This window comes from Eucyclogobius newberryi, unplaced genomic scaffold (assembly GCF_026437365.1).
Source record: "Eucyclogobius newberryi isolate DKJ021-1_F unplaced genomic scaffold, fEucNew1.0.hap1 SCAF_9, whole genome shotgun sequence".
NCBI classification, from domain to species: Eukaryota; Metazoa; Chordata; class Actinopteri; order Gobiiformes; family Gobiidae; genus Eucyclogobius; species Eucyclogobius newberryi.
In genome coordinates this window covers 26,349,487-26,374,205 of record NW_027316532.1, presented here as the reverse complement: position 1 = coordinate 26,374,205, position 24,719 = coordinate 26,349,487, and the positions used below count along the sequence as shown (strand labels likewise).

The 24,719-nt window shown below is 40.1% G+C and overlaps 1 protein-coding gene across 2 annotated transcripts in view; it reads left to right on the top strand.

The window, feature by feature from the left end:
• Positions 1 to 24,719, top strand: part of bcar3 (BCAR3 adaptor protein, NSP family member) — an 88,870-nt gene that overhangs the window by 21,138 nt on the left and 43,013 nt on the right. For both annotated transcript variants that reach the window (XM_072438441.1, XM_072438442.1), the window contains 3 exons: positions 14,246 to 14,444; positions 15,876 to 16,109; positions 23,300 to 23,342. In XM_072438441.1, the coding sequence (XP_072294542.1) occupies positions 14,246 to 14,444; positions 15,876 to 16,109; positions 23,300 to 23,342 (476 nt within the window). The remainder of the gene's footprint in view (positions 1 to 14,245; positions 14,445 to 15,875; positions 16,110 to 23,299; positions 23,343 to 24,719) is intronic.

Below are 24,719 nucleotides of genomic sequence, written 5' to 3'. Positions count from 1 at the left end.
TTCATTAAAGTGTGAAGCGTAAAAATGTGGTGATTTGAGCGATTCTGCGATTTTCCCATAAGGATAACATGGGATGTTTCTGTCATCGCTACGGTTACGCCGTACAAAATATGACTTTGGCTCTCATACTTGTATGATCAGGATGGCAAATTAGAATTTTGTTCAAAATATCATGTCATTTGGAAAAACTCTATTGTTTATAGGCTACTCTGAAGGCCAAATAGTCAGAATTCTGGGAAACGTTTGCGGCTCCGTCGCACAGAGACCGTAAAAGTTATCCTTAAAATTTGGATAACTTTAGATGCCCCACTTGTCTAGAGGACGTACACCGATTTTGAGGTTGGTGGGCAAAACGCACTAGGAGGAGTTCGTTAAAGTGTGAAACATAGAAATGTGGTAATTTGAGAGATTTTGTGGTTTTCCCATAGGGATAACATGGGATGTTTCTGTCATCGCTACGACTACGCCGTAAAAATTAAGGCATTTGTCTGATTGGCTTTTGTGATCGGGACGGCAAAATAGAATTTTGGGTAAAGTTTAGACAATTTTGGTAAAACTAATTTTTGACCTTCAATGTTAATTTAAAGGTCACTCTGTAGGGGGCGCTATCGCGGCCATTTCAATTTTGTCAGCCGAAACTGGTCCAAACTAGAAAGTTTAACAACTGATTCAAATTTGGTCCTAATCGGACTTGTTTTGATCAAATGGGAGCAATTTTTAGATCTGCAATATTCCAAAATAAGTTGTCCAACTTTGCGGCTGCGCCGCACACAGACCGTAAAAGGTATCTCAAAAAATTGGATAACTTTAGATGCCCCACTTGTCCAGAGGATGTCCGCCGATTTTGAAGTCGGTGGGCAAAACGCCCTAGGAGGAGTTCGTCAAAGTTTGACGTGAACAAAATGTCTAACACAGCGTGTTTTCATTTTCAAAGGAAGATGGCGGCCATAGGGTAAATCTGGGGGCGTGGCCACAATAATATTTTTTTGTTTGTCCTCACGAGAGGAATGTGTGTTCCGAATTTCGTAGCTCTACGACAAAGTTGACCTCGGGGCGTCTCCCATAGGCGCAATGTATTTTGACTTTTGTCGGTGGCGCTGTCGCGCCATTTCTTAACGAAAAAAAAAATGGCCCAGAAAAAACAAAATTTTTCGCCGATTCTGAATTTTGGGCAAAGTTTGGTGAGTTTTTGAGCATGTTCAGGGGGTCAAATTAGAGTTCAAAGCGATGAAGAACAAGAAAAATTAAAGCCGCAAGCGGCATCCAACGGCCCTCGCAGGCCGCCGGCCTTCCGACTCTGCGCTTTCGACTTGATAAAGATGGCGCCCTTATTGTGTTGAATTAAAAAAGAACTTGACAGACGGCGACACATTGGACATGGCCAATCCAGTGCAAATCAACACAAGTGTCAGTCAAATTTGCTGCGCCGCCGCACAGAGACCGTAGCACTTGGAATAAAAATATGGATAACTTTTGCTGCCCCGCTTGTGTAGATGATATTTCCCAAAGTAAAGCTTGATCGAGCTATTGCCCAGGGAGGAGTTTGTTAAAGTGTGAAGCGTAAATGTGAACATTTCAAGGATTTGGCGGTTTTCCCATTTGTGACAGTATATTTGCAGCTCCACGGCACAAAGACCGTACCACTTAAAATCAAAATATGGATAACTTTTGATGCCCCGCTTGTGAAGATGATTCTCCCCAAATATGAGCTTGATCGAGCTATTGCCCTAGGAGGAGTTCGTTAAAGTGTGAAGCGTAAAAATGTGGTCATTTTAGAGATTTCGCTGTTTTCCCATTTCTGACATAAATTTGCGGGTCCGCCACACAGAGACCGTAGCACTTAGAATCAAAATATGGATAGGTTTTGATGCCCCGCTTGTGTAGATGATATTCTCCAAATATGAACTTGATCGGACAATCGCACTAGGAGGAGTTCATTAAAGTGTGAAGCGTAAAAATGTGGTGATTTGAGCGATTCTGCGATTTTCCCATAAGGATAACATGGGATATTTCTGTCATCGCTACGGTTACGCCGTACAAAATATGACTTTGGCTCTCATACTTTTATGATCAGGATGGCAAATTAGAATTTTGTTCAAAATATCATGTCATTTGGAAAAACTCTATTGTTTATAGGCCACTCTGAAGGCCAAATAGTCAGAATTCTGGGAAACGTTTGCGGCTCCGTCGCACAGAGACCGTAAAAGTTATCCTTAAAATTTGGATAACTTTAGATGCACCACTTGTCTAGAGGACGTACAGCGATTTAGAGGTTGGTGGGCAAAACGCACTAGGAGGACTTCGTTAAAGTGTAAAACATAAAAATGTGGTAATTTGAGAGATTTTGTGGTTTTCCCATAGGGATAACATGGGAGGTTTCTGTCATCGCTACGACTACGCCGTAAAAATTTAGGCATTTTTGTGATTGGCTTTTGTGATCGGGACGGCAAAATAGAATTTTGGGTAAAGTTTAGACAATTTTGGTAAAACTAATTTTTGACCTTCAATGTTAATTTAAAGGTCACTCTGTAGGGGGCGCTATCGCGGCCATTTCAATTTTGTCAGCCTAAACTGGTCCAAACTAGAAAGTTTAACAACTGATTCAAATTTGGTCCTAATCGGACTGGTTTTGATCAAATGGGAGCAATTTTTAGACCTGCAATATTCCAAAATAAGTTGTCCAACTTTGCGGCTGCGCCGCACACAGACCGTAAAAGGTATCTCAAAAAATTGGATAACTTTAGATGCCCCACTTGTCCAGAGGACGTACGCCGATTTTGAAGTTGGTGGGCAAAACGCCCTAGGAGGAGTTCGTCAAAGTTTGACGTGAACAAAATGGCTAACACAGCGTGTTTTCATTTTCAAAGGAAGATGGCGGCCATAGGGTAAGTCTGGGGGCGTGGCTACAATGATTTTTTTTGTTTGTCCTCACGAGAGGAATGCGTGTCCCGAATTTCGTAGCTTTACGCCAAAGTTGACCTCGGGGCGTCTCCCATAGGCGCAATGTATTTTGACTTTTGTCGGTGGCGCTGTCGCGCCATTTTTTAACGCAAAAAAAAAATGGCCCAGAAAAAACAAAATTTTTCGCCGATTCTGAATTTTGGGCAAAGTTTGGTGAGTTTTTGAGCATGTTCAGGGGGTCTAATTAGAGATCAAAGCACTGAAGAAGAACAAGAAAAATAATAAAAAATAATAATATTTTTAGCAAAAACAATATAGCCGTTTTTTCTATAACAACAAATTATACATCGTTTGAAAGCTCTAAGCCTTCCCGATGCCGCCATGGGGTGGAATCATCATTACGAGCGCTTACGCGCTCGTCAGTCCCTATTCCGTCGGGATGCCCCGCCCTCTCCCCATAGACTTCCATTGATTTGAGCAGATACAAGCATGGCCCATGCCTGCGGCATGGATTCTCGCGTACGGGACGATGCCAGGAGGGTTTTTGGAGGAATGCAGCGCTTCGCGCTGCTGTTGTCAACAATTAGTGAATGGGCTATGCCCATTCACTAATTGTTGACTATTTCTGTCATAGCAGGAGTAAGTATGCATGATCCATGCCTTCGGCATGGGCTAGTTCACTGTACTTGCCAGGGGCGACGGGGTACCAAACATGCGGGCTGTGCCCGCATGTTTGGTCAAACAGTTGCAACGCTGCCTTCGGCAGCGTTGCGGGAGCAATAGGCCCTCCGCCCTGCTGGGGCTCGGGCCTAACTACTCAAGTTAAAGTAACTGTCTGGTGTGTATTTTGAAGTTAAACCTGCATTGCCCAACAGTTTTTCTTCTAAATAGGCACATTTTGTTTTTCCCCCATAAAGTATATTGTAAACGCTGCACTTTGTGTCCAAATCAGTACATTTGAGATGATTTAGAGTAATATGCATTGTCCATCCTTAAATAGAATAAAAACATGGGTCTTAGTCACAATGTTTTTTTGCTTTTTTCCCATTGTCCATTGTCATCTGACACTTTGGGATGAGAGCTGATTGGCTGTTCAAGGGTGGTCCACCCTGCTTCACTTCTCCATCTGAAAAAGCTGTGCATGTTGTATGTATGTATGTTGTATGTGCTGCCCACGTCTGTTCACAACACGAGACATTGCCCTCGTGCCGTTACAGTCACATGAGGCGCAGGAGGCAGCTGGTGCAGTGGGCTTTAATAAATACACCCTCACTAATATGTCCCATAGATGCTGGTGGGCCCACGCCGTAAAGTGCGCAGCGGGGACACCTCGCTCACACTCGAACAAAGCCCGACTCTAAACACTGGTCATGTGACAGTGGAGGCCATTGTTCGCGTCTGGCCAGGGGTGGTTTGCCTAATGCTCTCTCCTCTGTGTGTTTGTGTGCTCAGAGCATGTCAGAGCAGGAAGACACTCGAGTCCAGCCAAAAGGAAGCCCCTCAGCCCCAAACGTGTCGCGCTGCGCTTTGCTATTCTCACCGGTGCAAAGATATTTAAGAGACGAGTCCCGGGACGCAGGGCCGGACCGCTCTTTGAGAAATCTTTAGCGTCTATTGATATTTGACGATCACTTTACTACGATTTGACACAGATACACACTTTACTGTCCAGCAAAGCCAATGAATTACAATATAATAAAAATAATAGCGCTTAATAACAACAAAGCACAAATAGATTGTAATAAAAACTAAAAAAACTAAAAAATACACAATAGTCAGTTTAATTAATAGAATAAGCACTGCTCAAGATTGTTATGTTCCTTCAACCTAAAAAGTGTCAAAATATCTATATACTGATGTGCAAATACTACATGTTTTTGATGAGCTTTCTGTCTGGAAAGGGGGCAAGCCCCAGCACGACTTCTGAGACAAAACCTACGATTTTGGAAACAAAAGTCCAGACATTCTCCGGTTACTCTTTGTGGCGGCCTTTAGAAAGTGTCCACGCACAATTAGTCTAAGTCTGAGATGTTTACGTCACACAAACTAAGTGAGCAAAAGTCATAATATTGCGCACAGTAGTTACAATAATCTAACCTTGAATAGGAACGTTTGTGCATAGACAGTCGGGTCTTTGGGTGGGAAACAGATTATCAGGAAGGGGAAACGGCAGAGTAAACATTAGGACGGCAAGCAGCTCATTTTAGTGGATTACAACAAAAATAAAACAAATACATGTTTCTCTCCCTCGCTTCTGTCCTCGTCGACTGTCTAAAACTGTCCCACAGGGTTAAAGGACACAACTTTCCCATTGAAACAACTGGATGTTTTGGAAAACTTGGTGACCTTTCATTGTAAACAACAGGACTCGAGCTGCACAAAGTAAAGAGCTGGAGTTAAGTGTCCGCTCTACAACAACTCGTCCACATTTACTTCATTGTTTAGGATATTACTTACTTATTACTCACTGTTGCAGGATAGAGTTGGATTTACAAGGAGCCAGATCTGATAAAAAAAATCAATGTCAGTGATTGTTTTCTGTACAAACAAGGCACATTTTAATCACATTTTCTGACTTCAAGCGGGTCATCTTTATGTTTTACTTAAAGCTGCACTATGTAACTTTTCTGTTAACTTTTGTGTCATTTGCTTGTCTTCATGGAGATGTCATTGCTTTGCCTGTAATGTTCCACAGTGTAGCAATTATTGAATTACAGGCGTTTTTGTTGCAGTGAGAAATTTGTGATCTTAATGTGAGCTGGCTCACCTCTCCGCAGAGCTCACCTGTGACTGGTCCTGACCTTCTTGTCCCCATAGAGATAGATACGTCTACAAGAAAAGGTAGTGATGGAAAAAGTCCTCTTTATTACTTTAGTTTATTACTTAAGTAAAAGTACATGTGCAAAACAATTACTCTAGTATAAGCATCACATAAGAAATTGTACTTAAAGGTGGTATGGACGATTTTTTTCAGCAAATTTTTTATCATATTTCCTCGTGGCCTGACACGTATCAATCATAAAACGCACCTACCGCTCACCTGCAGCCGCGTGCGGTTCGTCCCCATGTTTCCGCGTGCCTAAGCGCATGGATCTATCATAATATAGTTCCCTCAGTGTACGGGGCAAAATGAAGACGGAGAAAGACAGTTCGAGCTGACGCAGAAGTGGACAGAAATCTACGGGAGACGAGAAATGCGATGCGCTCCGTTGCGCTAATAAACAAACGCACGTGTGTGTTGTATCAGTCCACACGGGGGAGTGCGCATGCGCACTTCCGCCTGCGTTCTCAAATCGCCGAAAAATCGTCCATACCGCCTTTAAGTTAAAAATATATACTTTTGGATAAAAAGTAAGTATTTCACACAAATGTTGAGTAATTAAGATTCAAGTGAAGCGATTCTGATCAAAGAATTGTGCTGATTTTGTGTCAACCAAAAAATTACTGAATTACTCTCTGAACGTGCTAAAAATACACCTCACACCACACGGAAAGTACTTTTTACTGCAGTTCAGTTTGAAAAATGAAGTACTAGTACCTAAAAAACTTACTTTGGTACAAAACGTTTACTTTTGTACTTTGTTTTCTGTTCTTCCTTTGAGATTATATTGCCTGGATGACATTAGATGATTTCCCCAAATAAAGATGTGGCACAGCGACTAATAGATTCATATTTCATTTCTTTGCCACATCAGAGTGCTTACGACGGGGACAAAGTGATGAGAGAACAGCTGTAGAGACGGCAGGATGCGCAGGCCAGGGAAAAGAAAGGGCAGGAAGAAAAGAATAATTATGTTGAAGAGTCTGGGGGACAAAGAGGAGAAAACGGGCTAAAGAAGTGCTGACATCATGATGGACAGACGAGGGAGGAGGGACGCTGTGCACTGGGCCGAAAGAGAAAAGAAAGATGGATGAGAGGAAGGCGGTCAGAAGGAGAGGCAGAAGGCAAGTGGCTTTGTCTCTGAGATCAAATAAATGCTGATTTGCACTTGATTGGCAGGTGAGCAAAATGAAGACTAGAAAAATTAATTGGTTAAGAATGACAAAAATAGATTAAAAAATGTGATGTATTTAAAGTTTTCCAAAATGGAGGCAGTAAAGAAAAAGTATGCTGATGTTTTCATATGTTCACCTGAGAATAGTTTTTCCATTCTAAAAGATTTATCGGAGGTTTGAAAGTGCCACAACCCGTCAGGAGGCGAATCATGTGTTTTGGAAAAATTGGACGGACATTATATTGGACATTAAAAAAAATGGTTTAAAAAAATCAAATAAATAAAATTGAAAATCAGCAAATTTGACATTTTTTGGGCAAAATGGGACGGTTTGTGTGTTTAAGATTCTATTGTTTTATTGGTCTTTTTTTAAAATCCCTCTCTGTCTGATCTTGCTGTTTTTGTTTTACATGATCTTTAATGCTTTGAAAAATAAAAAAAAAATCTTAATTAAAAAAAAAGAAAGTTTTAATAACATTAATTATTTCACGTTTCTCTCACATCTAAATGTTTGTTATTGTGGTTATGAAACAAGCGCCCCCGACATGTGCACCACCACCGACTTTAGCCTCTTTAAATCTAGGCTGGCTTTTAACACTAGCTAATGAACACTTTATTTTGAACAGTTTGTTTTTTACATAGTTTCATGCTTTTGTATTGCCTTGATTTTTATTCTGAAGCACTTTCACCACCTAAAATGTTGTAATGGGCTCTATAAATAAAGGTTGATTGAGTGATTGAGTGATTGATGTAATGGTAGTGGATGTTACACTTGTATTGAAAAGCAGAACAATGTGCAATAATAATAATAATGTGCAATACTGTCATAATCATGTGCAATACTGTGACATAAGGTCAATCATACCTGGCGCTATAGATTCTGTGCATATCAATTATGTTCAATAAATGAGAAGAATATATTATTTTGGGCCCAACATTTCTTTTATTTGCATCAGAACGTTTTCATTCATTCACAGCTCATGTTTTTGTTACAACGTGGTACAAAAAGGTCACTTGGATCATCCTTCTCTCTGGCTGATCTTTGTTCGTCGTATCATTTTCTCTAGCAATTTTCGATCCTCAAAGTTGTGATTGTGAAGGCAGATAGCAACCAACTTTAAAGCCTCCAATTTTAATGGAACAATTATACAGTTCTGATTATAAAGTGATATTTCTGCACTTTTGTGAGTCATTTTACAGTCCTTTAACCTTTTTCTACAACTCAAACCTCAACTGATTCATTTAAAGTCACATTTTAGCCCATTATTGTTGGATTGACATAATATTATTGGAATGTTGTTATCGAGATGCTCCAAAAATTGTAACATATGAATTCAGTAGTTATTTTGTTGACTCTTGCAAATAAAAGTCAGCATCTGAAATGGAAACAAACGATTCAATCCCAGGGTTAGATGTTATGCAGGTGACATCATTCTGAATTTTAGCAGTGAATAATGACATTTTCTTCTGTAAGAGCTCAAAACACCAGTCAAATGTGAGCAAAAAATAAAATCAAGTAAACAGTTGTAGAATGAACAACTAAATTGTATCACTGATACAGACTTTGGGATCATAAACCAACAGTTCAACCATGGTGAACTGATTAGCTTTCTCTCCCTAAATAAGATGTTCTGAGTCCGTTTGTGGAGGAAATTAAATATTGTGAGGCAGCTGAAGCGTCATTAGTTGCGACAAGAGAGAAACTACTTTCAGTTTCCATTTTGCAAAGCTAATTTAGGCAAAACTATAGCTCCACGACCCAAAAAAAAGGCGAAAAAGCAAAGAAACACATTTCATCAGTGCTGCTGCTCATCATTTTGCCACTCGGTCATAAGGCGCTGGTACAGCTGGCAGCCCGGTGTAAACGCTCTCTCTTCTTTCTCACACTTATTGTGCTTTATCTCCTATATTTTGTAAATATAGTTAGTATATTTTTTCTATTTTACTGTACGATAGGGACACGCGCTGGAATATTTATTTTTAATTCAACTGTTTTTGACTTTTTTCGGCTGGATTTGAGCGTTTTTGACGTGAGCTAGCTCCGAGCGAGCCCACCAGCCCCCCCCCCCCCCCCCCCCCCCCCCCCGCGCCCTCCGGCCGCGCTAAAGTACGGCGTGTCGTCGGTACACGTTTATATACACGTTTATATGAAAGAGGAACTTCACGAATGATCGAGACACGCACTGGAGTCGCTTTAAATTAACTTGTTTTGACTTTATTCGGCTGGATTGAGTGTTTTCGTCGTATCGTTGCGATGTGTCTTGGCTCCGGCCCCGCCCCCGGCTCCGGCCCCGCCCCCCGGCTCCGGCCCCGCCCCCCGGCTCCGGCCCCGCCCCCCGGCTCCGGCCCCGCCCCCCGGCCGGCGCCGTACCGCGTTTCCACAAAGGAGGAACTCATGAAACTGCGGAGAACAGTCGTCTTACCCGGAGATCGTCACGTTATCCCGTCGCAATACTGACCTAACCTAATACTGATGTGCAATTCTGTCATATGTGCAATTACTGTCGGGATCACATGCAATGGTATTTATTTATTTATTTGTCTATGGGAGTTTTTATTTATTTATAGGAGATCTTCTACTGAAAGTGTTTTTCAGACTTCCTATAAGTGATCTGTTCTTCTGTATCTACCTCTGTATCTACCTGCGTTGCACCAATGAAATTTCCCCATGTGGGACAATAAAGGAATATCTTATCTTATCTTATCTTATGTTGATGAGCATTTTTCGTGAAAGAATGTCGGCGCATCCCCTCGTAAACGCGGAGTCTGTTTTCCATCGTAAATACTTAATGTGGAGTATTGGTGTTGTAAAAGTGTTCAGTGGGAGTCGGACATTAGCGGTGTGTGGGACAGATGGTTGGGGGGCCACACGCAAATACACTCGCCGGCAGCTGACCGTCACTCCCTCGGGCTCTCATAATGGAGCCCCCCCTGTTGACCCCACCCACCGGTCGTCGTGGCCCTCAGAGGAATCCAGTGTTTGACCCAGCATGCCTTCACTGGGCGACCCGCATTGTTCTTACTGTAGCCTCGTCTCGTGTGCGGGGCTGGAGTGGATACGGCTCAGCGGGCCTGTTTGAATGTGTTGAAGTGTGGTCAGCTGTGCCCTAATCCCTCACACCTCTTTATTGACAGCATCACAGCGCGCTTCACAGATTTACTTCAGGTTTTGTAAAAGCGGTTTTGTTTTAATTGGATACATTTAAAACAATACATTTTGAAAACTTTGGACCATTTATAGTAATACGAATGAACTACAATCGCTTTCAAGGACACTTATAATGCCAAATTGAGTTGAATTTGAGCTTTTAACCATGTTCTCTCACCAAAAACATGCCTGGAGTAGTATTCAGCTTCATTTAGCTTCATTCACACTAACTAACTTTGATGAATCCTGGTTAGAAAGTCCTCTCCCCTCCGAGCGTCAAAAACACACGTTCTGAATCACAACTATAACTCATGTTTTCTCGATCTGTGACGTGGCTCAGAGATTCTTTGTTGCTGTTTTTAAGCCCATAAATCATCGCCGGAGGCGTTCTGTGCATTTCTGCCGTCAAATCACTTCAAATCATCTGTACAACTGCGTGATTAAACCTGGAAGTATTAACAGTGTAGATTGTGTAATTCCATCTGCAGCCAGTAGAGAAGTTACTGTGGACTCCCAAGGTGCTGGCAAAGTTATACTAATTTTTTTTAGTTCTAAAACAAGAAATGCCTAAGTAGAGGTACTCAAGAGCATGTTTGAAGCCAATAACAATACAAATAATCCACAATACTTAAATTAGACTTAATTGATCCACAAGTGAAGTTAACCAGGACACAGTAGCTCACACATTACAATAATAACCAAATCAGAAAATTAAACTAATAAGTGGTAACAAAATTTGAAAAATAAAATAGCAAGACGGGTCAAATAAGGTAAAAAAGCTTGGTTAAATAGATTTTTTGTGCTAGGAATGGTATATCAGCATATACCAAATCCTTATGAGGAAAGAAAGAAGCAGCAGCAGCGTAAACTCAAACTTTAGTAATTCTCAGTGATGCACATTATGGTCTACATTCATCACCCACTGTTCAACAACTACAAGCGCTAATGCCAACTTCAGTTCATATATTGTGCCAAATACAGACAGGAAGGCACATAATGCATCAGGAAATGTTTTAGAAGAGGGAAAAAGTTGCGTTTCCTATTGAATCAACGGAGAGTTTCCCCCCCACGTCTGACCACGCCCCCACAGCAGACCACACCCCCACGACAGACCACGCCCCCACGGCAGACCACGCCCCCACGGCAGACCACCCCCCCGATATGACTGTATCTGCTTTCAAAAGCACGTCGATGCTGTATTGGTTACAAGGAGCTGAACAGGGCAGACTGAGAGGTGAAAGGTTGACCTAATGCTCCTGAGTATGAGGTAATGTGTCAGATATTAGGTCACAACAATGATCAGTGATGTATTATTAGAACAGCAATAAGGCTGTTTAATAATGCGATTACTTTACTGCGTGTAATGATCATGACAAGCAATATAAAAGTCATTCAGTATAGCTCAGATTTCAGATGTAATCGATGAATACAAGCAGATTCAAGGGTCCAGCAAAACAATAAAAATATGCTATTGTCTATATCAGGCACGAATTAAACCAATTAGGTCAGTTTGAATAATTTAAATATGTTAAGGTTAGTAAATTACATCATATTTGAGCAGTTGAAACTCGTGTACAAATGCTTGCATCAGCAGGTTCTTGGTGACTTGATAGTTCCTCTCAGGGCAGTGGGGTCAGTCACCAGAGGAGCTCAGGGGGGAAAACTGTCACGTCCCAAGACATAAAACTACATTTGGGACGCTTTCACTGTACAAGGCGCCAAACAACACTCCTTTGACCTTGATCTTTTTCACGATTTGTATGTTGTATTACATTGTGTTGTTTAAGACTGTTGAAGTATGTGACATTTGACCATTTCGTCTCGATTGTTCCCCATTTCTGTAGCTGTAGCTGTATTTTACTAGTATGCAGTGTAAGGAGGCACCGTTTCAAATCTTCCCTCTTGTAGTTATTGTTTTTCCTCTGAAACAACGCGACAGAGGAAAGAATGTGTGGCCATGTCGGACACTGTAGTTCCTCTGGCCATCGCAGTGCCAGTCTGTCTGCATCTGTTTGGTCGTCTGCGGAGCCAAACCCGCGTTTAGCCTGAAGCACAGATCACTATCGACGACGTGTTGACAAAGAAGCAACCAACAGTAGCCACGCAGCTCTCGGAGAACATTTAAGTGTGATATGTCGGTGTAATCCCTCATTCGTCCAGGCGTGTTCCATAGTAGAAAAAGCTTCAGTTGTAGTCATCTGGACTCAGTTTGAAAAAATAGACGTTGTGGTAAGACCACAGAACAGTATTAATATCGGAGTTCTCGACCTAAATTCTTTTATTGACAATGACTCTTGGATGAGAGTCGAAACGTCTATTTTTTCAAACTGAGTCCAGATGACTACAACTGAAGCTTTTTCTACTATTTAAGTGTGATGTATCTGAATAATATATCTTGACCTAGTACTATATGCCACTAAAACAAAATACTAAACACCAAAGCTGGATAAGCAGAGTAAAATAAATTCTAAAAAGTGAAGGAATCGTACAAACATGAGTTGCAATAAATACATTAAACACATATTTATTGTGTACTAAAGACAATGTTCCCCATTAGTGCCAAGAAACTATTAAAAAATATCGTTCATCAATCAAATAGTGAGTAATTAGTCGGTGTAATAATTATCGCGACAGGTATCAGAGGTGAGAGTAACGTTACTTCAAAATAAAATTACTCCAGTAAAAGTACAAAGTTGTGCTCCAAGAAAATACTAAATAAGAGTAAAAGAGTATGTGGTAAAAATACTCAAACTAGAGTAATTGTAAGAATAACTTTCCAGAGGAAGTGAATGTGATTGGAAGAAGAAAAAACAATAAATAAAGCCCAAAATCTGGTATTATCAAAGGATAATCAGAAAAATAAGGAAAAATAAATTATATCTGAAGGAGCAGTGCAAGAAACACGAAACAAGAAACATTAATTTAATATCGTCAGCACAAAGCTTTTGTCACCTGTAAACTTACTCACAGTGGCAAGATTAAACAACTTTTACTCGAGTGAGAGACTGTTACATAGTCAACATGTCGTTCAGATAATGATATTTCATGTTTACAGCGTGACTAACAGCCTGATCCAGGAGTGTAGTGTCCACTCATCATCCACACGCAGACGGGGAATTTAACAGGGAACTGCCCAGTGTTTCCATCACTGTCAACATATCAAACATCTTGGAGTATTTACAGTAGATTTGCTCGTCTGCCCGTTACGTGGCAAGAAAGAGGCACGAACGATGTTTTCGGACAAATGGTGCGCCGTTTGTTTGGGACGGAGACAGAAAGGTGCTCCACAGGGAGACGCTCAAACGCATTAGCAGCAGTGTTACCGCGGTATATTGAAGATTCTTATGAATATTTGATAAAACCTCCGAAGCTAAGGCTATTTATAAGAGGCTGCTTTTAGCTGCAAGAGACAGCAAGTAGAGAAATGGTGAAAGCCTTCGCTGGTCCATCTACTGCAAGTCTGGAAACTGTACATGTTTTTATTGTTCTTGTTTAATGCCAAATTAAGGATGTCAAGTACATTCGGTTAATTGCTTATTGCTCATGATTATTGAGGACCTGTCACAATAAATAAATATGTTAGAACTAAAAAGCTAAAGCAAAAAAATCAAGTTTATGTGAATTTTAGAAGTATACGCCTTCATTTCAATAGACTAAAAAAAGTAAAGTAAAGTGCTTTTTATTTGGCTGTTTATTTCAAATTAACTTCTTTCAGCTGGTCTCAAAGTCAGAACGATATTACATTAGACAGTGTGAATGACAGTGAATTGAGGATTCCACCATTTGTTTTGTGTTGATAATAATGAATGATTAGATAGATGGATAGATAGATTCTCAAAATAACTGTAACGCTAAAATTTGATATTGTGCCATTTCAATGCAAAACTGCTTTAGCACAGTATCTTAAAATGTACAGAATAATGTCACTGATTCTCCTGCGACAACAGAAGCTTTCCCCCTCCCGCGGGCCACATGTGTACCTCATGTTCACCTGAGTGTACCTGTTTGTTGCCACTGTATCTCTTTACCAGCGTGTCGTAGATCACAACCGCTTTTTTTGTCAGCGTTTGCCAGGTCCGATTTCACAGAGGAAGACGACACCTGACTTTATGATGTGTTTCTTCTGTTGCGTAACGTTTTCGATGAGGTTATGCGCTCTCACAGAATACCGATGTGCCTTTGTTGTGCTGCTTTTGTCCAGAGCTGAGGATGATGGCCGAGGGGCGCTTCGCCAGTCTGCCCCGGTCTCTGCACACGCACCATCACTCTCTGGGTGCAGGGCCGCCTCACACACCTCTGACGGGGCCCTCGTACTCACTGGGGGCCCCAAACACCTGCTCATCCAGGAGACTCCAGGGGTCACTGGCCTCCTCCATGGACCTGCTCAGCTCCAGGTCGGGGTAAGTGGACAGTTTTCTTTAATTACGAATTGTGTGACGTATTTAGAGGGTTTGTGAGGTCTAGGATTTTTTTTATTTTTTTTGGACAGGCCTTAAAGTCAGGATCCAATTTTCAAAGAGATGCGATTATAGAACTCTTTCATGGTCAAGTGTACTTTTTATGCTTCACATCAGGGGGAAAACTCTTTTAAATGAGAGCAATTCACCTTTTTTGTACCCCTGTAGACTCAGGCCTGAATGTATTTACCATTCGATTTGTGATTTCTGTTTTGCTGTTAGGATTCTGTTCAGAGTTCCCAATTGAGACACAACCAGGAGCATTAATACTTCAGGGCATAATTCAGAAATATGCCCTGATAAGTTAATACCAGAATCCTATGCATTTCAGAATATGTTTGCAGAGGTTTGAACTAGAGTTTTAACAACATTTATGCATAAAGAGATTGTAAATGTTGATGTTTTCAGGTTATACTTTTTCTAAATCTAATTCAAATTGTGTGCCTTAACAACCAGTTTTGACGAGCTCAGCCTCATAAATGTGAATGTAATGAAGGATATGTATAGTGAAAAACTAACTCTTCTTTATCATTACATACATTGAGTTGTATTTAGCTTCATTCACGCTTGTGTCATTGATCTTGTTCACGAGGTCATCTTCCTCTGAGAAACACATAGCACTAATAAAATCTTTATGTTTTTAAGTCCATAAATTATCGCCAAACTTATTCTTAACATCTCTGCCGTTAAACTGTGTACATTACGTCTACATGCGTGCATTAACATCCCGGCCATGCCTATGACAGGTTTTTATGATTTTCTCATTTTAGTTTTATTTGGAGTATTTGTGCCTGTTGTAAATATAAATTTTAGTTTTACACCAAACCAGTTGCTATTTGCGGAGAAAAGTAAAAAAAAAAATACAGGAAGTGACATCACACCATGGACCCTCATTCCATCCAAAGTTTATGCAGAATTTACCCAAAATAAACAACTTTTTCGACCATCTAAACATTAATTCAACAAAATAAAGGCGCTCTCATATAATTGTATTTGTCAAATAAATAAAGTTGGGACATAAGGGTAATTTCCTATAGTGTGATGTCATCAATTACAAACAGGAAGCAAAAAAAAAAGCAAACAAGAAGCAAAAAAATGTGCAATTCTGGGATAAAATGTGTATAATTTTTAGCAACATTTAAAATCTATTTATCTTAACTGCATTTCAGTTCAAACAGTCGTCCAACCTGTCGTAGGCACTTTAAATAGTGAGATCTTTTTTTCCTCCATGGTAATTCCAGTGAAATACCTAAGCAAAGATCCTCAAGAGCATGTTTACAGACAAAACAAACAATGTGTGTCCTAAGTGGTTGTCAGAAGAACATTTTAGTATTTTTAACCTACATTTTTTCTTGATTATTGTCTCGTCCACAGTCTTCCTTCAGGCCCGGGTGGCAGCCTCTCGGAGCTCTCCACTACGTCCCACCAGGTTTCCATTCACGGCACTCTCCCCCGACGAAAGAAAGTGGGGCAAAACCTGGCTCAGAGCGGCTACACCTGGGACCCCCGAGTCAAGCTGTACCCCGCCCCCCCGCTGAGTCCCGGGCCGGTCCAGCCGCTGCCCTCGCCTCTGGTTCAAAACATCAAAGAGGACTTCCATGGACACAGGTAATGATGGCGTCTCGTTAGATCGTCTGCACAAGTCACAAGGCGCCTCACAAACATCGTGATCATGTGTTGGAGATTATACAGAGTTTTAAACAGGTCTGCGCCAGAAAAGGTGAAATGTTGACCCTCAACAAATAAACTATGTCTATATGTCGATATTATTTTGACGCTGATCCAAAGCAATCACATTTAATTTGAACGCTAATCCATTAAAAATACTGTATATAATTGAGCACAAAATAGTCACGTGCAAAACACAATATATTTATTTAGTGTTTAGGGTGTTTTTTATTCAAAATATAACTTGACGTTTTTAAATTTTTGTATTTAATTGATTATTCTGTTATGTTTTAAAAGAGGTAAGTTTTAGTGTTAGATATTATAATAATTAAAGCAACATTTCCTATTCTTGCCTGTTATTTCAGCATTTGAAATACTTTATATAGTAATGCATACCACTTTTCCAGATTTGGCACTTTTTTATTTAACTTGTTTAACTCTTTAAAATGTGTTTACTATGTGTTCTGTCCACTGCAGCCCCAAGTAGTTCTCAGTTATATCTAAATTGCACCATTTCACAGAGTTTAATTGTGGAAAGCGAAACGAAAACGATTGTTTTTGCTTATTATCATCAAAGATAGCATCTGAAGTCAGAGTTCACTCAGCCCTGCTCAGTTTAAACACATGCTTTTCACAAACTTTGAGCTTGTGTTTAAAAGTAGAACAAGTAGCCACCAATTTCATCCATGCAGTTGTGTGTAAAAAAAAAAAAGACAAATAACTTAAATTTGAAAACAGTGGGTTCCAAAGTGGGCAGTGACAGACAAAAGCACAAATGAAACAAAGAAGATGCATTATAGACAATAAGTCATTTCAAAGGTGAGTTATCAGCGCAGAGCAGCAATAAAGTTTCCCCCGAGTTTCACAAAAGGCGCTGTCATCGCCGCACTGTTGAACTTTTCGGATCGAGCTTGAGTTTCCCCCAATAAAACGCAGGTGTTTTCGGGATGAAAGCGCCGCGCCGATCCAAGCGCTGTGGGCTGTGGCCGTCCGAGCGAGGACTTCAGAAGCACCACAGCGCTCATCCCTCATCGTGTCCTCCCATCTCCCCGTCTCCAGGGTAGAGTTACAGACGGCTGGATCTGATAGGGCCCAGCTTTGTGACTGCGTGTGTCGCTCGGAGCGTCCGGGCTGCCTTTGTAGGTCAGGGCGTGGCGGAGCGGATCACGCATCGCCGTCACAGCTTTCTCTCCGTCCCGGGATACATTTCAGGCGCCGTTGACGTACCGCTCCGGCGTTTTGTCCCGGGGTCGGATTCAGCCTCCGCAGGTGGCTGTGTAAGAAGTACAAACGCGTTCGCTCGTTTTTCACCCGCGACTGTGGCGATTCAACAGCGTTTGTCGCGCTGTGGACTGTACTTTTTCAGCATCAAAGCCACTTAATGTGAAAAGCCAACCTCAGTGTTTCAGATGAATGGAGGAGACACAGTAGCCTATGGAGAGGGAGGGAAATGATCTATATCTAATCGCTCTGATCTTCTCACAAGCATTGCAGTTGTGATTTGTTCTAATTGTAGCATTCTGTTCAAAGATTACATTTTAAACACATCCAAGAGCCATAAGGGAAGACTGAATATGACCAGCTAAACTAATGTGAGAATCATGTGCCTGTTAGAACAATGTTTATTGAGGCCTGAACAGCATATCTTGTTGTTTGCACAGGAAATTATGTCCCTCGAATGATTGCGGCCTTTGGTAAATGCGTTTGTTCAAATTGCGATTTCGATTCAATTGCGATTCCTCTTGCATCATATGTACACAAAAAATATGCACGTTTTTGCCTCACAAATTTGGTCCAGTTTCTCGATCTAGACAATTATTCTAAGACGCGAAAACAATGTTATGACGTTGTTCCCTCGTCAACAGCATATCTGGAGTTGTGTCAGAAATCCGGAGGTCTCCTGTCCATAAATCCGAATTAAATCATTGCCAGACTTTAATTTCTGCTATTAAATCATGTTCATGTAACTGCGTGCATATGACAGTCACGTTGCTTAAACTTATGTACATTTTTTTCAATGATTCATTCCCACTGCTTCCAGTAGATGGCGTGTTAATGCCACATCTAAGCAGAGGAGCGCAGCTGATGCAAAAAAAACATGCTAAATTCATGATAATAATATAATAATAACAGTTAAAGAGTAAATAATCTGTGAACAAAAATACAAAAATGACATATCCAACAACACAAACTCTTCATTCACATAAACATGAGTTCCTTTCCTTTAAGTTTCTAGTGGAGCTTCAAAGTGCAGGACAGTCCAGACACATGGACAGTTGGTCTTGACTTTCCATTGCTCATGTTGTCATCTGACCCCTGACCCCTGACCTTATGCTTCTCTAGCTCCCATTGGTCAGTTTGTCTTTGAGGGGACCTCTGTGGGCTGCTCTGAAGACCACCATGACAGGAGGGGTGGGTGTGGAGAGAACTGTTACAGACATTTATGGTACAATACAAAGAGGGGAAATGCAACCTGAAAAAGAGGCTAGAGATTCAAGAAATGTATAATATCACAGTTGTTTTTGAGGTTTTAGGTTAGAATATTAAGTCTATTGTTGATATTAAGTAAAAGGCTGCAAAAAGAGCTGACTAAATATAAAAACATCATTTTGATCTTCTAAACAAGCTTGAACAATAATATTCTGCCCGCACTTTGTTGTTAATCCCACTCACTTTTCTGATGGATCGCCTTAATGTCATTTGAATGTTGTAAATGGAATAATAACTTCGTCCACTCCTGTAATGGTATTTTTTTTTAATCATTTATCATCAATTAATTGGTCGGTGGCGTTTTAGTCAACCAAAATGTGTTTCAGTCATGTAATTATTATTGTATTTAGATAATAAGGATTTGTATGGGACGGTTAAAGTTTGCTGAAGTAAATCCTTATTTTAATCTTCCTTTTACATATAAATAGTTTCCTTGTTCTTTCTTTAAATAATTGGTGTTGTTTTTGCATGAACTCCTGCGTGTAATAGAGATACTGTGATGCTGTTTCACGTCACTGACCATTTTAGCCAAACAAAAATGTATTTAATCGGCTACAGCGCCATAAGGTAGTTTTTTTGTCTAACAATTAATTTAGAAAAATCCACGAAACTCTTTCATACAATATTTAATGAACTAACAGCTAACTAAGTAGCTAACTAATTGAATTCACAATCCTCCTCTTACCGCCTCTCTCCCACATACGGTACAGTACTTTCTCTATACAGTATTAGATCACAGCGCCCTCTGTTGGCCTCTCTTAGACACTGCAGCTCTCACTCTGCGTCTTGCACACACTTGTGGTCAGACTTTGCTTTGTGTGGCCAAACATGAAGAACAACAGGACAGAAAAAGACTGTGGCCTGGTGCTTCTTTCTCTTCTGCTGCTGTTTATTTTATATGTGTGTGTTTTCCTGCTGTGTTGTGGTCTCGGGAGCAGAAATCCCCCGGCTCTTGCTTTTGCCGTCTGTGCAGAAACAGTTAAAGTTATCCGTGGTCATTTTTTCGAAAGGCTGGAATGTCTGGACCAGGCCATGTCACGTCGACACGAAAGAACTGCAGCCTTATCAGCGGCAGACAAACAATTAGACTGACATATCAACACAACGCTTAATTCATGTTCCATAAGAGTGTGTTGATCCAGAGCAGGGTCAGAGGCTTGACAAGGGGGTGCCTAAAGAAACATTTATTCAGCTAAAAATAAAATACATGGAGCTGTTTTGTGTCGAATAAACGAATGCTGAAGTAGTTTTATTTTAAGAAAGTCAGGGAATTTTGCTTGACTTGTCCCGTCGCAGTCAAAGTGTGAGGATTCATGAGTCAAAATAAGAACGATTTGGACAAAATACTGTGAACGACACATTTAGAAATAGATAATAATCATGATATAAACGGATGTCAAAAATCATGGTGTATATTATGTGCAGACGACTGAATAAAAACATATGGACAAAAATGGAAAATCTTGAGAATTCTGACGACAATATTAAGTAAAACTACAGAAATGTGTTTTTGAACGTGTTAGTTGAGGTCTGATTAGCATATTATAACGGAAATGTCTGTAAAATAAATCTCAAAAGTGAAAAAATATCACCTTTATAGCCTTATTAGAAAGTTTACAACATAACCTTTTGTTCTGTTTTATTTTAATGAGCTCTTTTTGATATATTACACCGCTATGATACAATAATTTAGTCTAGCATTAGTTTCAGACCTGATAAAGACTTTCGTTTTCTTGATGACTTTACACGATGCGCACACACAAAGAGGCCGGCTTGTGTTTGTGCATGAACTTTGACCTCCATAAGAGCGAAAGGGAAAATGCCAGTTCAGAGGTCCTTCCAGCTGTGGCGACGTTTGTGGACCATCACGTATGTAAGGGAAATAAAATACAAGATAAATGCAATTCGACCAAAATGAATACCTCAATAGTTTTTTGTTATTATCCCAATGACATAATTCAGACAATATTATTGTCGGCAATCCATCAGAAATGTGCTGAAATGTGTAAATGTGCTGAAATGCGCCTTTGATTGAGGTTCAAACATTGCACAATGTGAACGGACTGTGAAATGTTGTTATTTACCATGTCAAGATTATTGGGTTAATCCATAATTGTGACTATTGTAATATTGCTTTGCCTGGAATGTTCCATGAATTGACCTTGCATTTACCTCACCGTGCGCAGGGACGGTCCCAACAAAATAATATGTCTTACTGAAACCGATATTTGCCGATACCGATAACACAATCACACGTTTATGTTAAGTTCTAGATGCACTCTCAAATTTCCACTTTTAATTTCTGTAAAAGCAACAACAAAATGTACTTTCTGTTAAACATGCAGCCATATTTTTGCCTAATTAGCCTTTTATTTCTATTTGTACTCATTAGTTTGTTCAAAAAGACAAATCTGATGCACTGAGGTCAAACTAAGAACAACACACGTGTCTATTGACAATGACTCTTGGATGAGAGTCGGAACGTCTATTTTTTTCTAACTGAGTCCAGATGACTACAACTGAAGTTTTTTCTACTATAAAACACACGTGCAAACAGAAACTGGCAAAGTACAGGGAAAAAAAGAAATCTGTCACAAATGTATTCTACATTTTCAATATCACACCGACCCGATATCTGGGGAAACACTCCGATATCGCCGATAACCGATCCACAGCGCCGTCCCTAGTCGCACATCGGTTTTAATTGCTAAAAAAGTTCCGTTTTGACCTCCGCGACATGCGTTTCTTCCCGTGAAGCGCATCACGTAGAGCGCGTTCAGGCTCGACTCGCCGAGAAAGGCCGCGGGAGTCGACATCGTCCCGGTTACAGCCGCGTGGTCTGTCTCTGTGTGCGGGCGGTCGTGTTCTGCTGCCGACAGGATGCGTTGGATTAGAGCTTCCGTTGACAGCCACAGTCTCATTGGCTCCGATATAAAATGTGAAATCTCCCGCCCGCTCGCCACCTTTCATGCGGCTGTAAACGGAGGCTCGTGTTTGGTTGCATAACTAAATCCTGCTCGTTATTCGGAGGCCGCATTAAAGCAAAAGGACTCGGAGCTGAGCGTACTTGATTTGGTCAATACTGCAGAGTGCTGATATTCCCGTGGGAACGCCGGCGCAGGCTTAAGGGATTTCGACTACAAACCTTCGCAAATGCAGTTGGAGATTTGAGCTAATTACCTCTTTCGCAGAGTCGTCGGCTTCTGCTCCACTGTAGGAAAGAGTTGCATGTAAAAAAATACTATTATTTAGAAACGTGTGATCGCATAAAGAAGTTATTGATTTACAAAAGACATGGCCTGACGGATCGATTACTCGATAAAAAGCGCTCAAAAAACAGCTTCTTATACATAAGATAAGATAAGATAAGATAAGATATTCCTTTATTGTCCCACATGGGGAAATTTCATTGATGCAACGCAGGTAGATACAGAAATACAAGAAAAGAACAGATCACTTATAAACAGTGCATTTATACAAAAAGGCAGATTAAACTAACATGTTTCGCTCATAAATCTTGACAAAATGAACTTAATCTTCTCCTTTCTGCTGTTGTTTCATGTAAATCGTTATAATCTAAATCAAATAATGACTGGATGAATCGACTAAACCAACAGCCCTATTATGAATGAGTTATCTTTAGAGATATTTTTAATTTTTGCACAAATAGCTGACAAAAAAGCTTCCTAAAGTTCATGTTACAATAATAGAATGAGGCGTAAATAAGAAGCTTCTGTGGCCTCTATGATCCGAGATTATCTGCCACTTAAGTTGCTGCTACTTTAAACGTATTATTTGTACAACTTTATTGTTCAACCGCGCTTGCAAAACATTTTTCTTTGTTTTAGGTCTCTACAATTAATCAAATTTGGGATTCTTTTTAATCGAGAGGAGGAAGAAACGGGACAATTTTCGTATTAAATGGCAATGTAGTGTTCATTAATTCATTAAAGATCAGAAGCTAAAAATAAACCTATACATAGTGTTTTCTTAGACACTCAAAGACAAACAGACAACAGTGGTGTAAAAGTTGAGACAAATCCAGTCTAAACAGGTGATTTTTGAGCATAAATTTGAAGTTCTGAAGAGTTTTTGATTAAAATTAACATCAAAAGCCATTTTAATTTCAAGATATAACAAAATAAAATCAATTCGAGCGAAAAAGAAAGAACTGTGAATGTGTTTTTGCCATCGCGCCCAGCTCCACTTTTCAGATTAGAGCCACTGCGAGAGAATGCCTAAAATACGTGCCGTGTCGTAACCTTTCTGTGAATTTGCCAGTGGACTCCGAAAGCCGGGTCGTGTGGCCGCGATGTGTGTTCTGACGGGGGGAGGAGGAGGAGATACGAATGTGGGAGGGACTCAAAGCCGCGGCGGACCCCACAACCGAGCGCACATGAAGTCAGGGGAAGCACCAGGCGCACAAACACACACAAACACACACTCACACACATGGGTAATGGTTCTGGTCATGTTTGAATGGCTTAAAGTGGAGCCTAAGTGAGATGCAAGGATCCGGCATCTCAAATACTGTCGGGTTGTGTTGAAATCCACGTGAAAAACTGGGAGATCTACAGTTGGGCTGCTGCTGGAAGGATGTGTTCACTCAATCGGACCCTATCTCTATCTTTTTTCCCCAGGGATCCCTCTGCCGGCCTGGACGCGACTGTTGACTATGTCAAGGTAAGATAAAAAAAAATACTTTTACTCCAATTTGTTTGTCAAAATCAGAAAAGGTTTATTGCCATTGTCAATGAAGAGAATTCACAAACATAGAAACTTGCTGTGGTGATTTCGGTGCGATATAAAATAATGAACGATACATAAAATCAAAACGAAACACAATTTAAATCTGCTGTAGAATGAAAAATAAGCTTATGATGTACACCACATTTACAGTTGAATTTACAGATGTAGTGCAGCTTAGGAAACGTACAGTGTTTGGTTTCTTATGGCAAAATGAAGTATGTTTTGTTCAATAACCTTTAAATCTGTCTGTTTTTGTCACATTTAACTTTAATTTGTCATTTGAAAAGTTCAGTTTTGAGGAATAGTTAGTTGTTAGACCACGATTAATGACAGAAAGATTAAAGATCTCACTGTCTTAGTAATAATAAGTAAGCGTTTGAATGTGAAAACACTAAAAAACACTCATAGTAATACTGCACAAATACTTGTAACACGCGTGGCAGGTTTTATGCTGCTGATGGGGCCGCGCAAAAAAGTGCAACTTGTCATTTTCAAAACCTCAAACTCTTCACCCCAGTGTAAAAATAAAACGTGTGCTCATTCCCGTGTCTTTTGTACAGCAAAGTTTGGTCACTCGCCAGATTCCGTGCACACGTTTTTCGAGTTATGATAAAGCTGGCAAAGATATATATATATATGACTTTAGATAAGCGCTTTCCATACTAATACAAATACTTGGTACATAATACCGACTTCGTACAATGGAAGGTAATTGTCAACTTTATTTAATATGATCGTGTGGTTCAATGTAAATACTTAGATTCTTATATACTTAGAAAGACTTAGAAATGAGCTTAGATTCTTACGTTGAATTGAACTTTTTAACACATTAAAGTGCCCGTGACAGGTTTTTATGATTTTCTCATTTTGACTTTATCTGGTGTATTTGTAGCTGTTGTAAATATAAATTATAGTTTTACACCAATCGACCAGCTATTTGTGGAGGAAAGCTGAAAAATCTGTAGATGATAACAGGAAGTGACATCACACCAGGGACACTTGCTCCATCCAAAGTTTAAGCGTTATTTACTCAAAAGAAACATCTTTTTTGACCCTCAATACAACAAAATAAAGACGCTCTCATATATTTGTATTTGTCAAATGTTTATTTTTTATTTTTTATTCACGTTAGATGAGTTTTGGCCCAGTGGTTGCTGTGTGTGATGTCGTCAATTACAACCAGGAAGTAAAATTATTAACCTAAAAATATGATTATCTTCACTGCATTTGTGTTCAGTGTCATAGGCACTTTAATGGCTAACTTGTAGTAATAGTGATTGTAGGTATTCAACTTTCTCGTGTTTTTAAAGT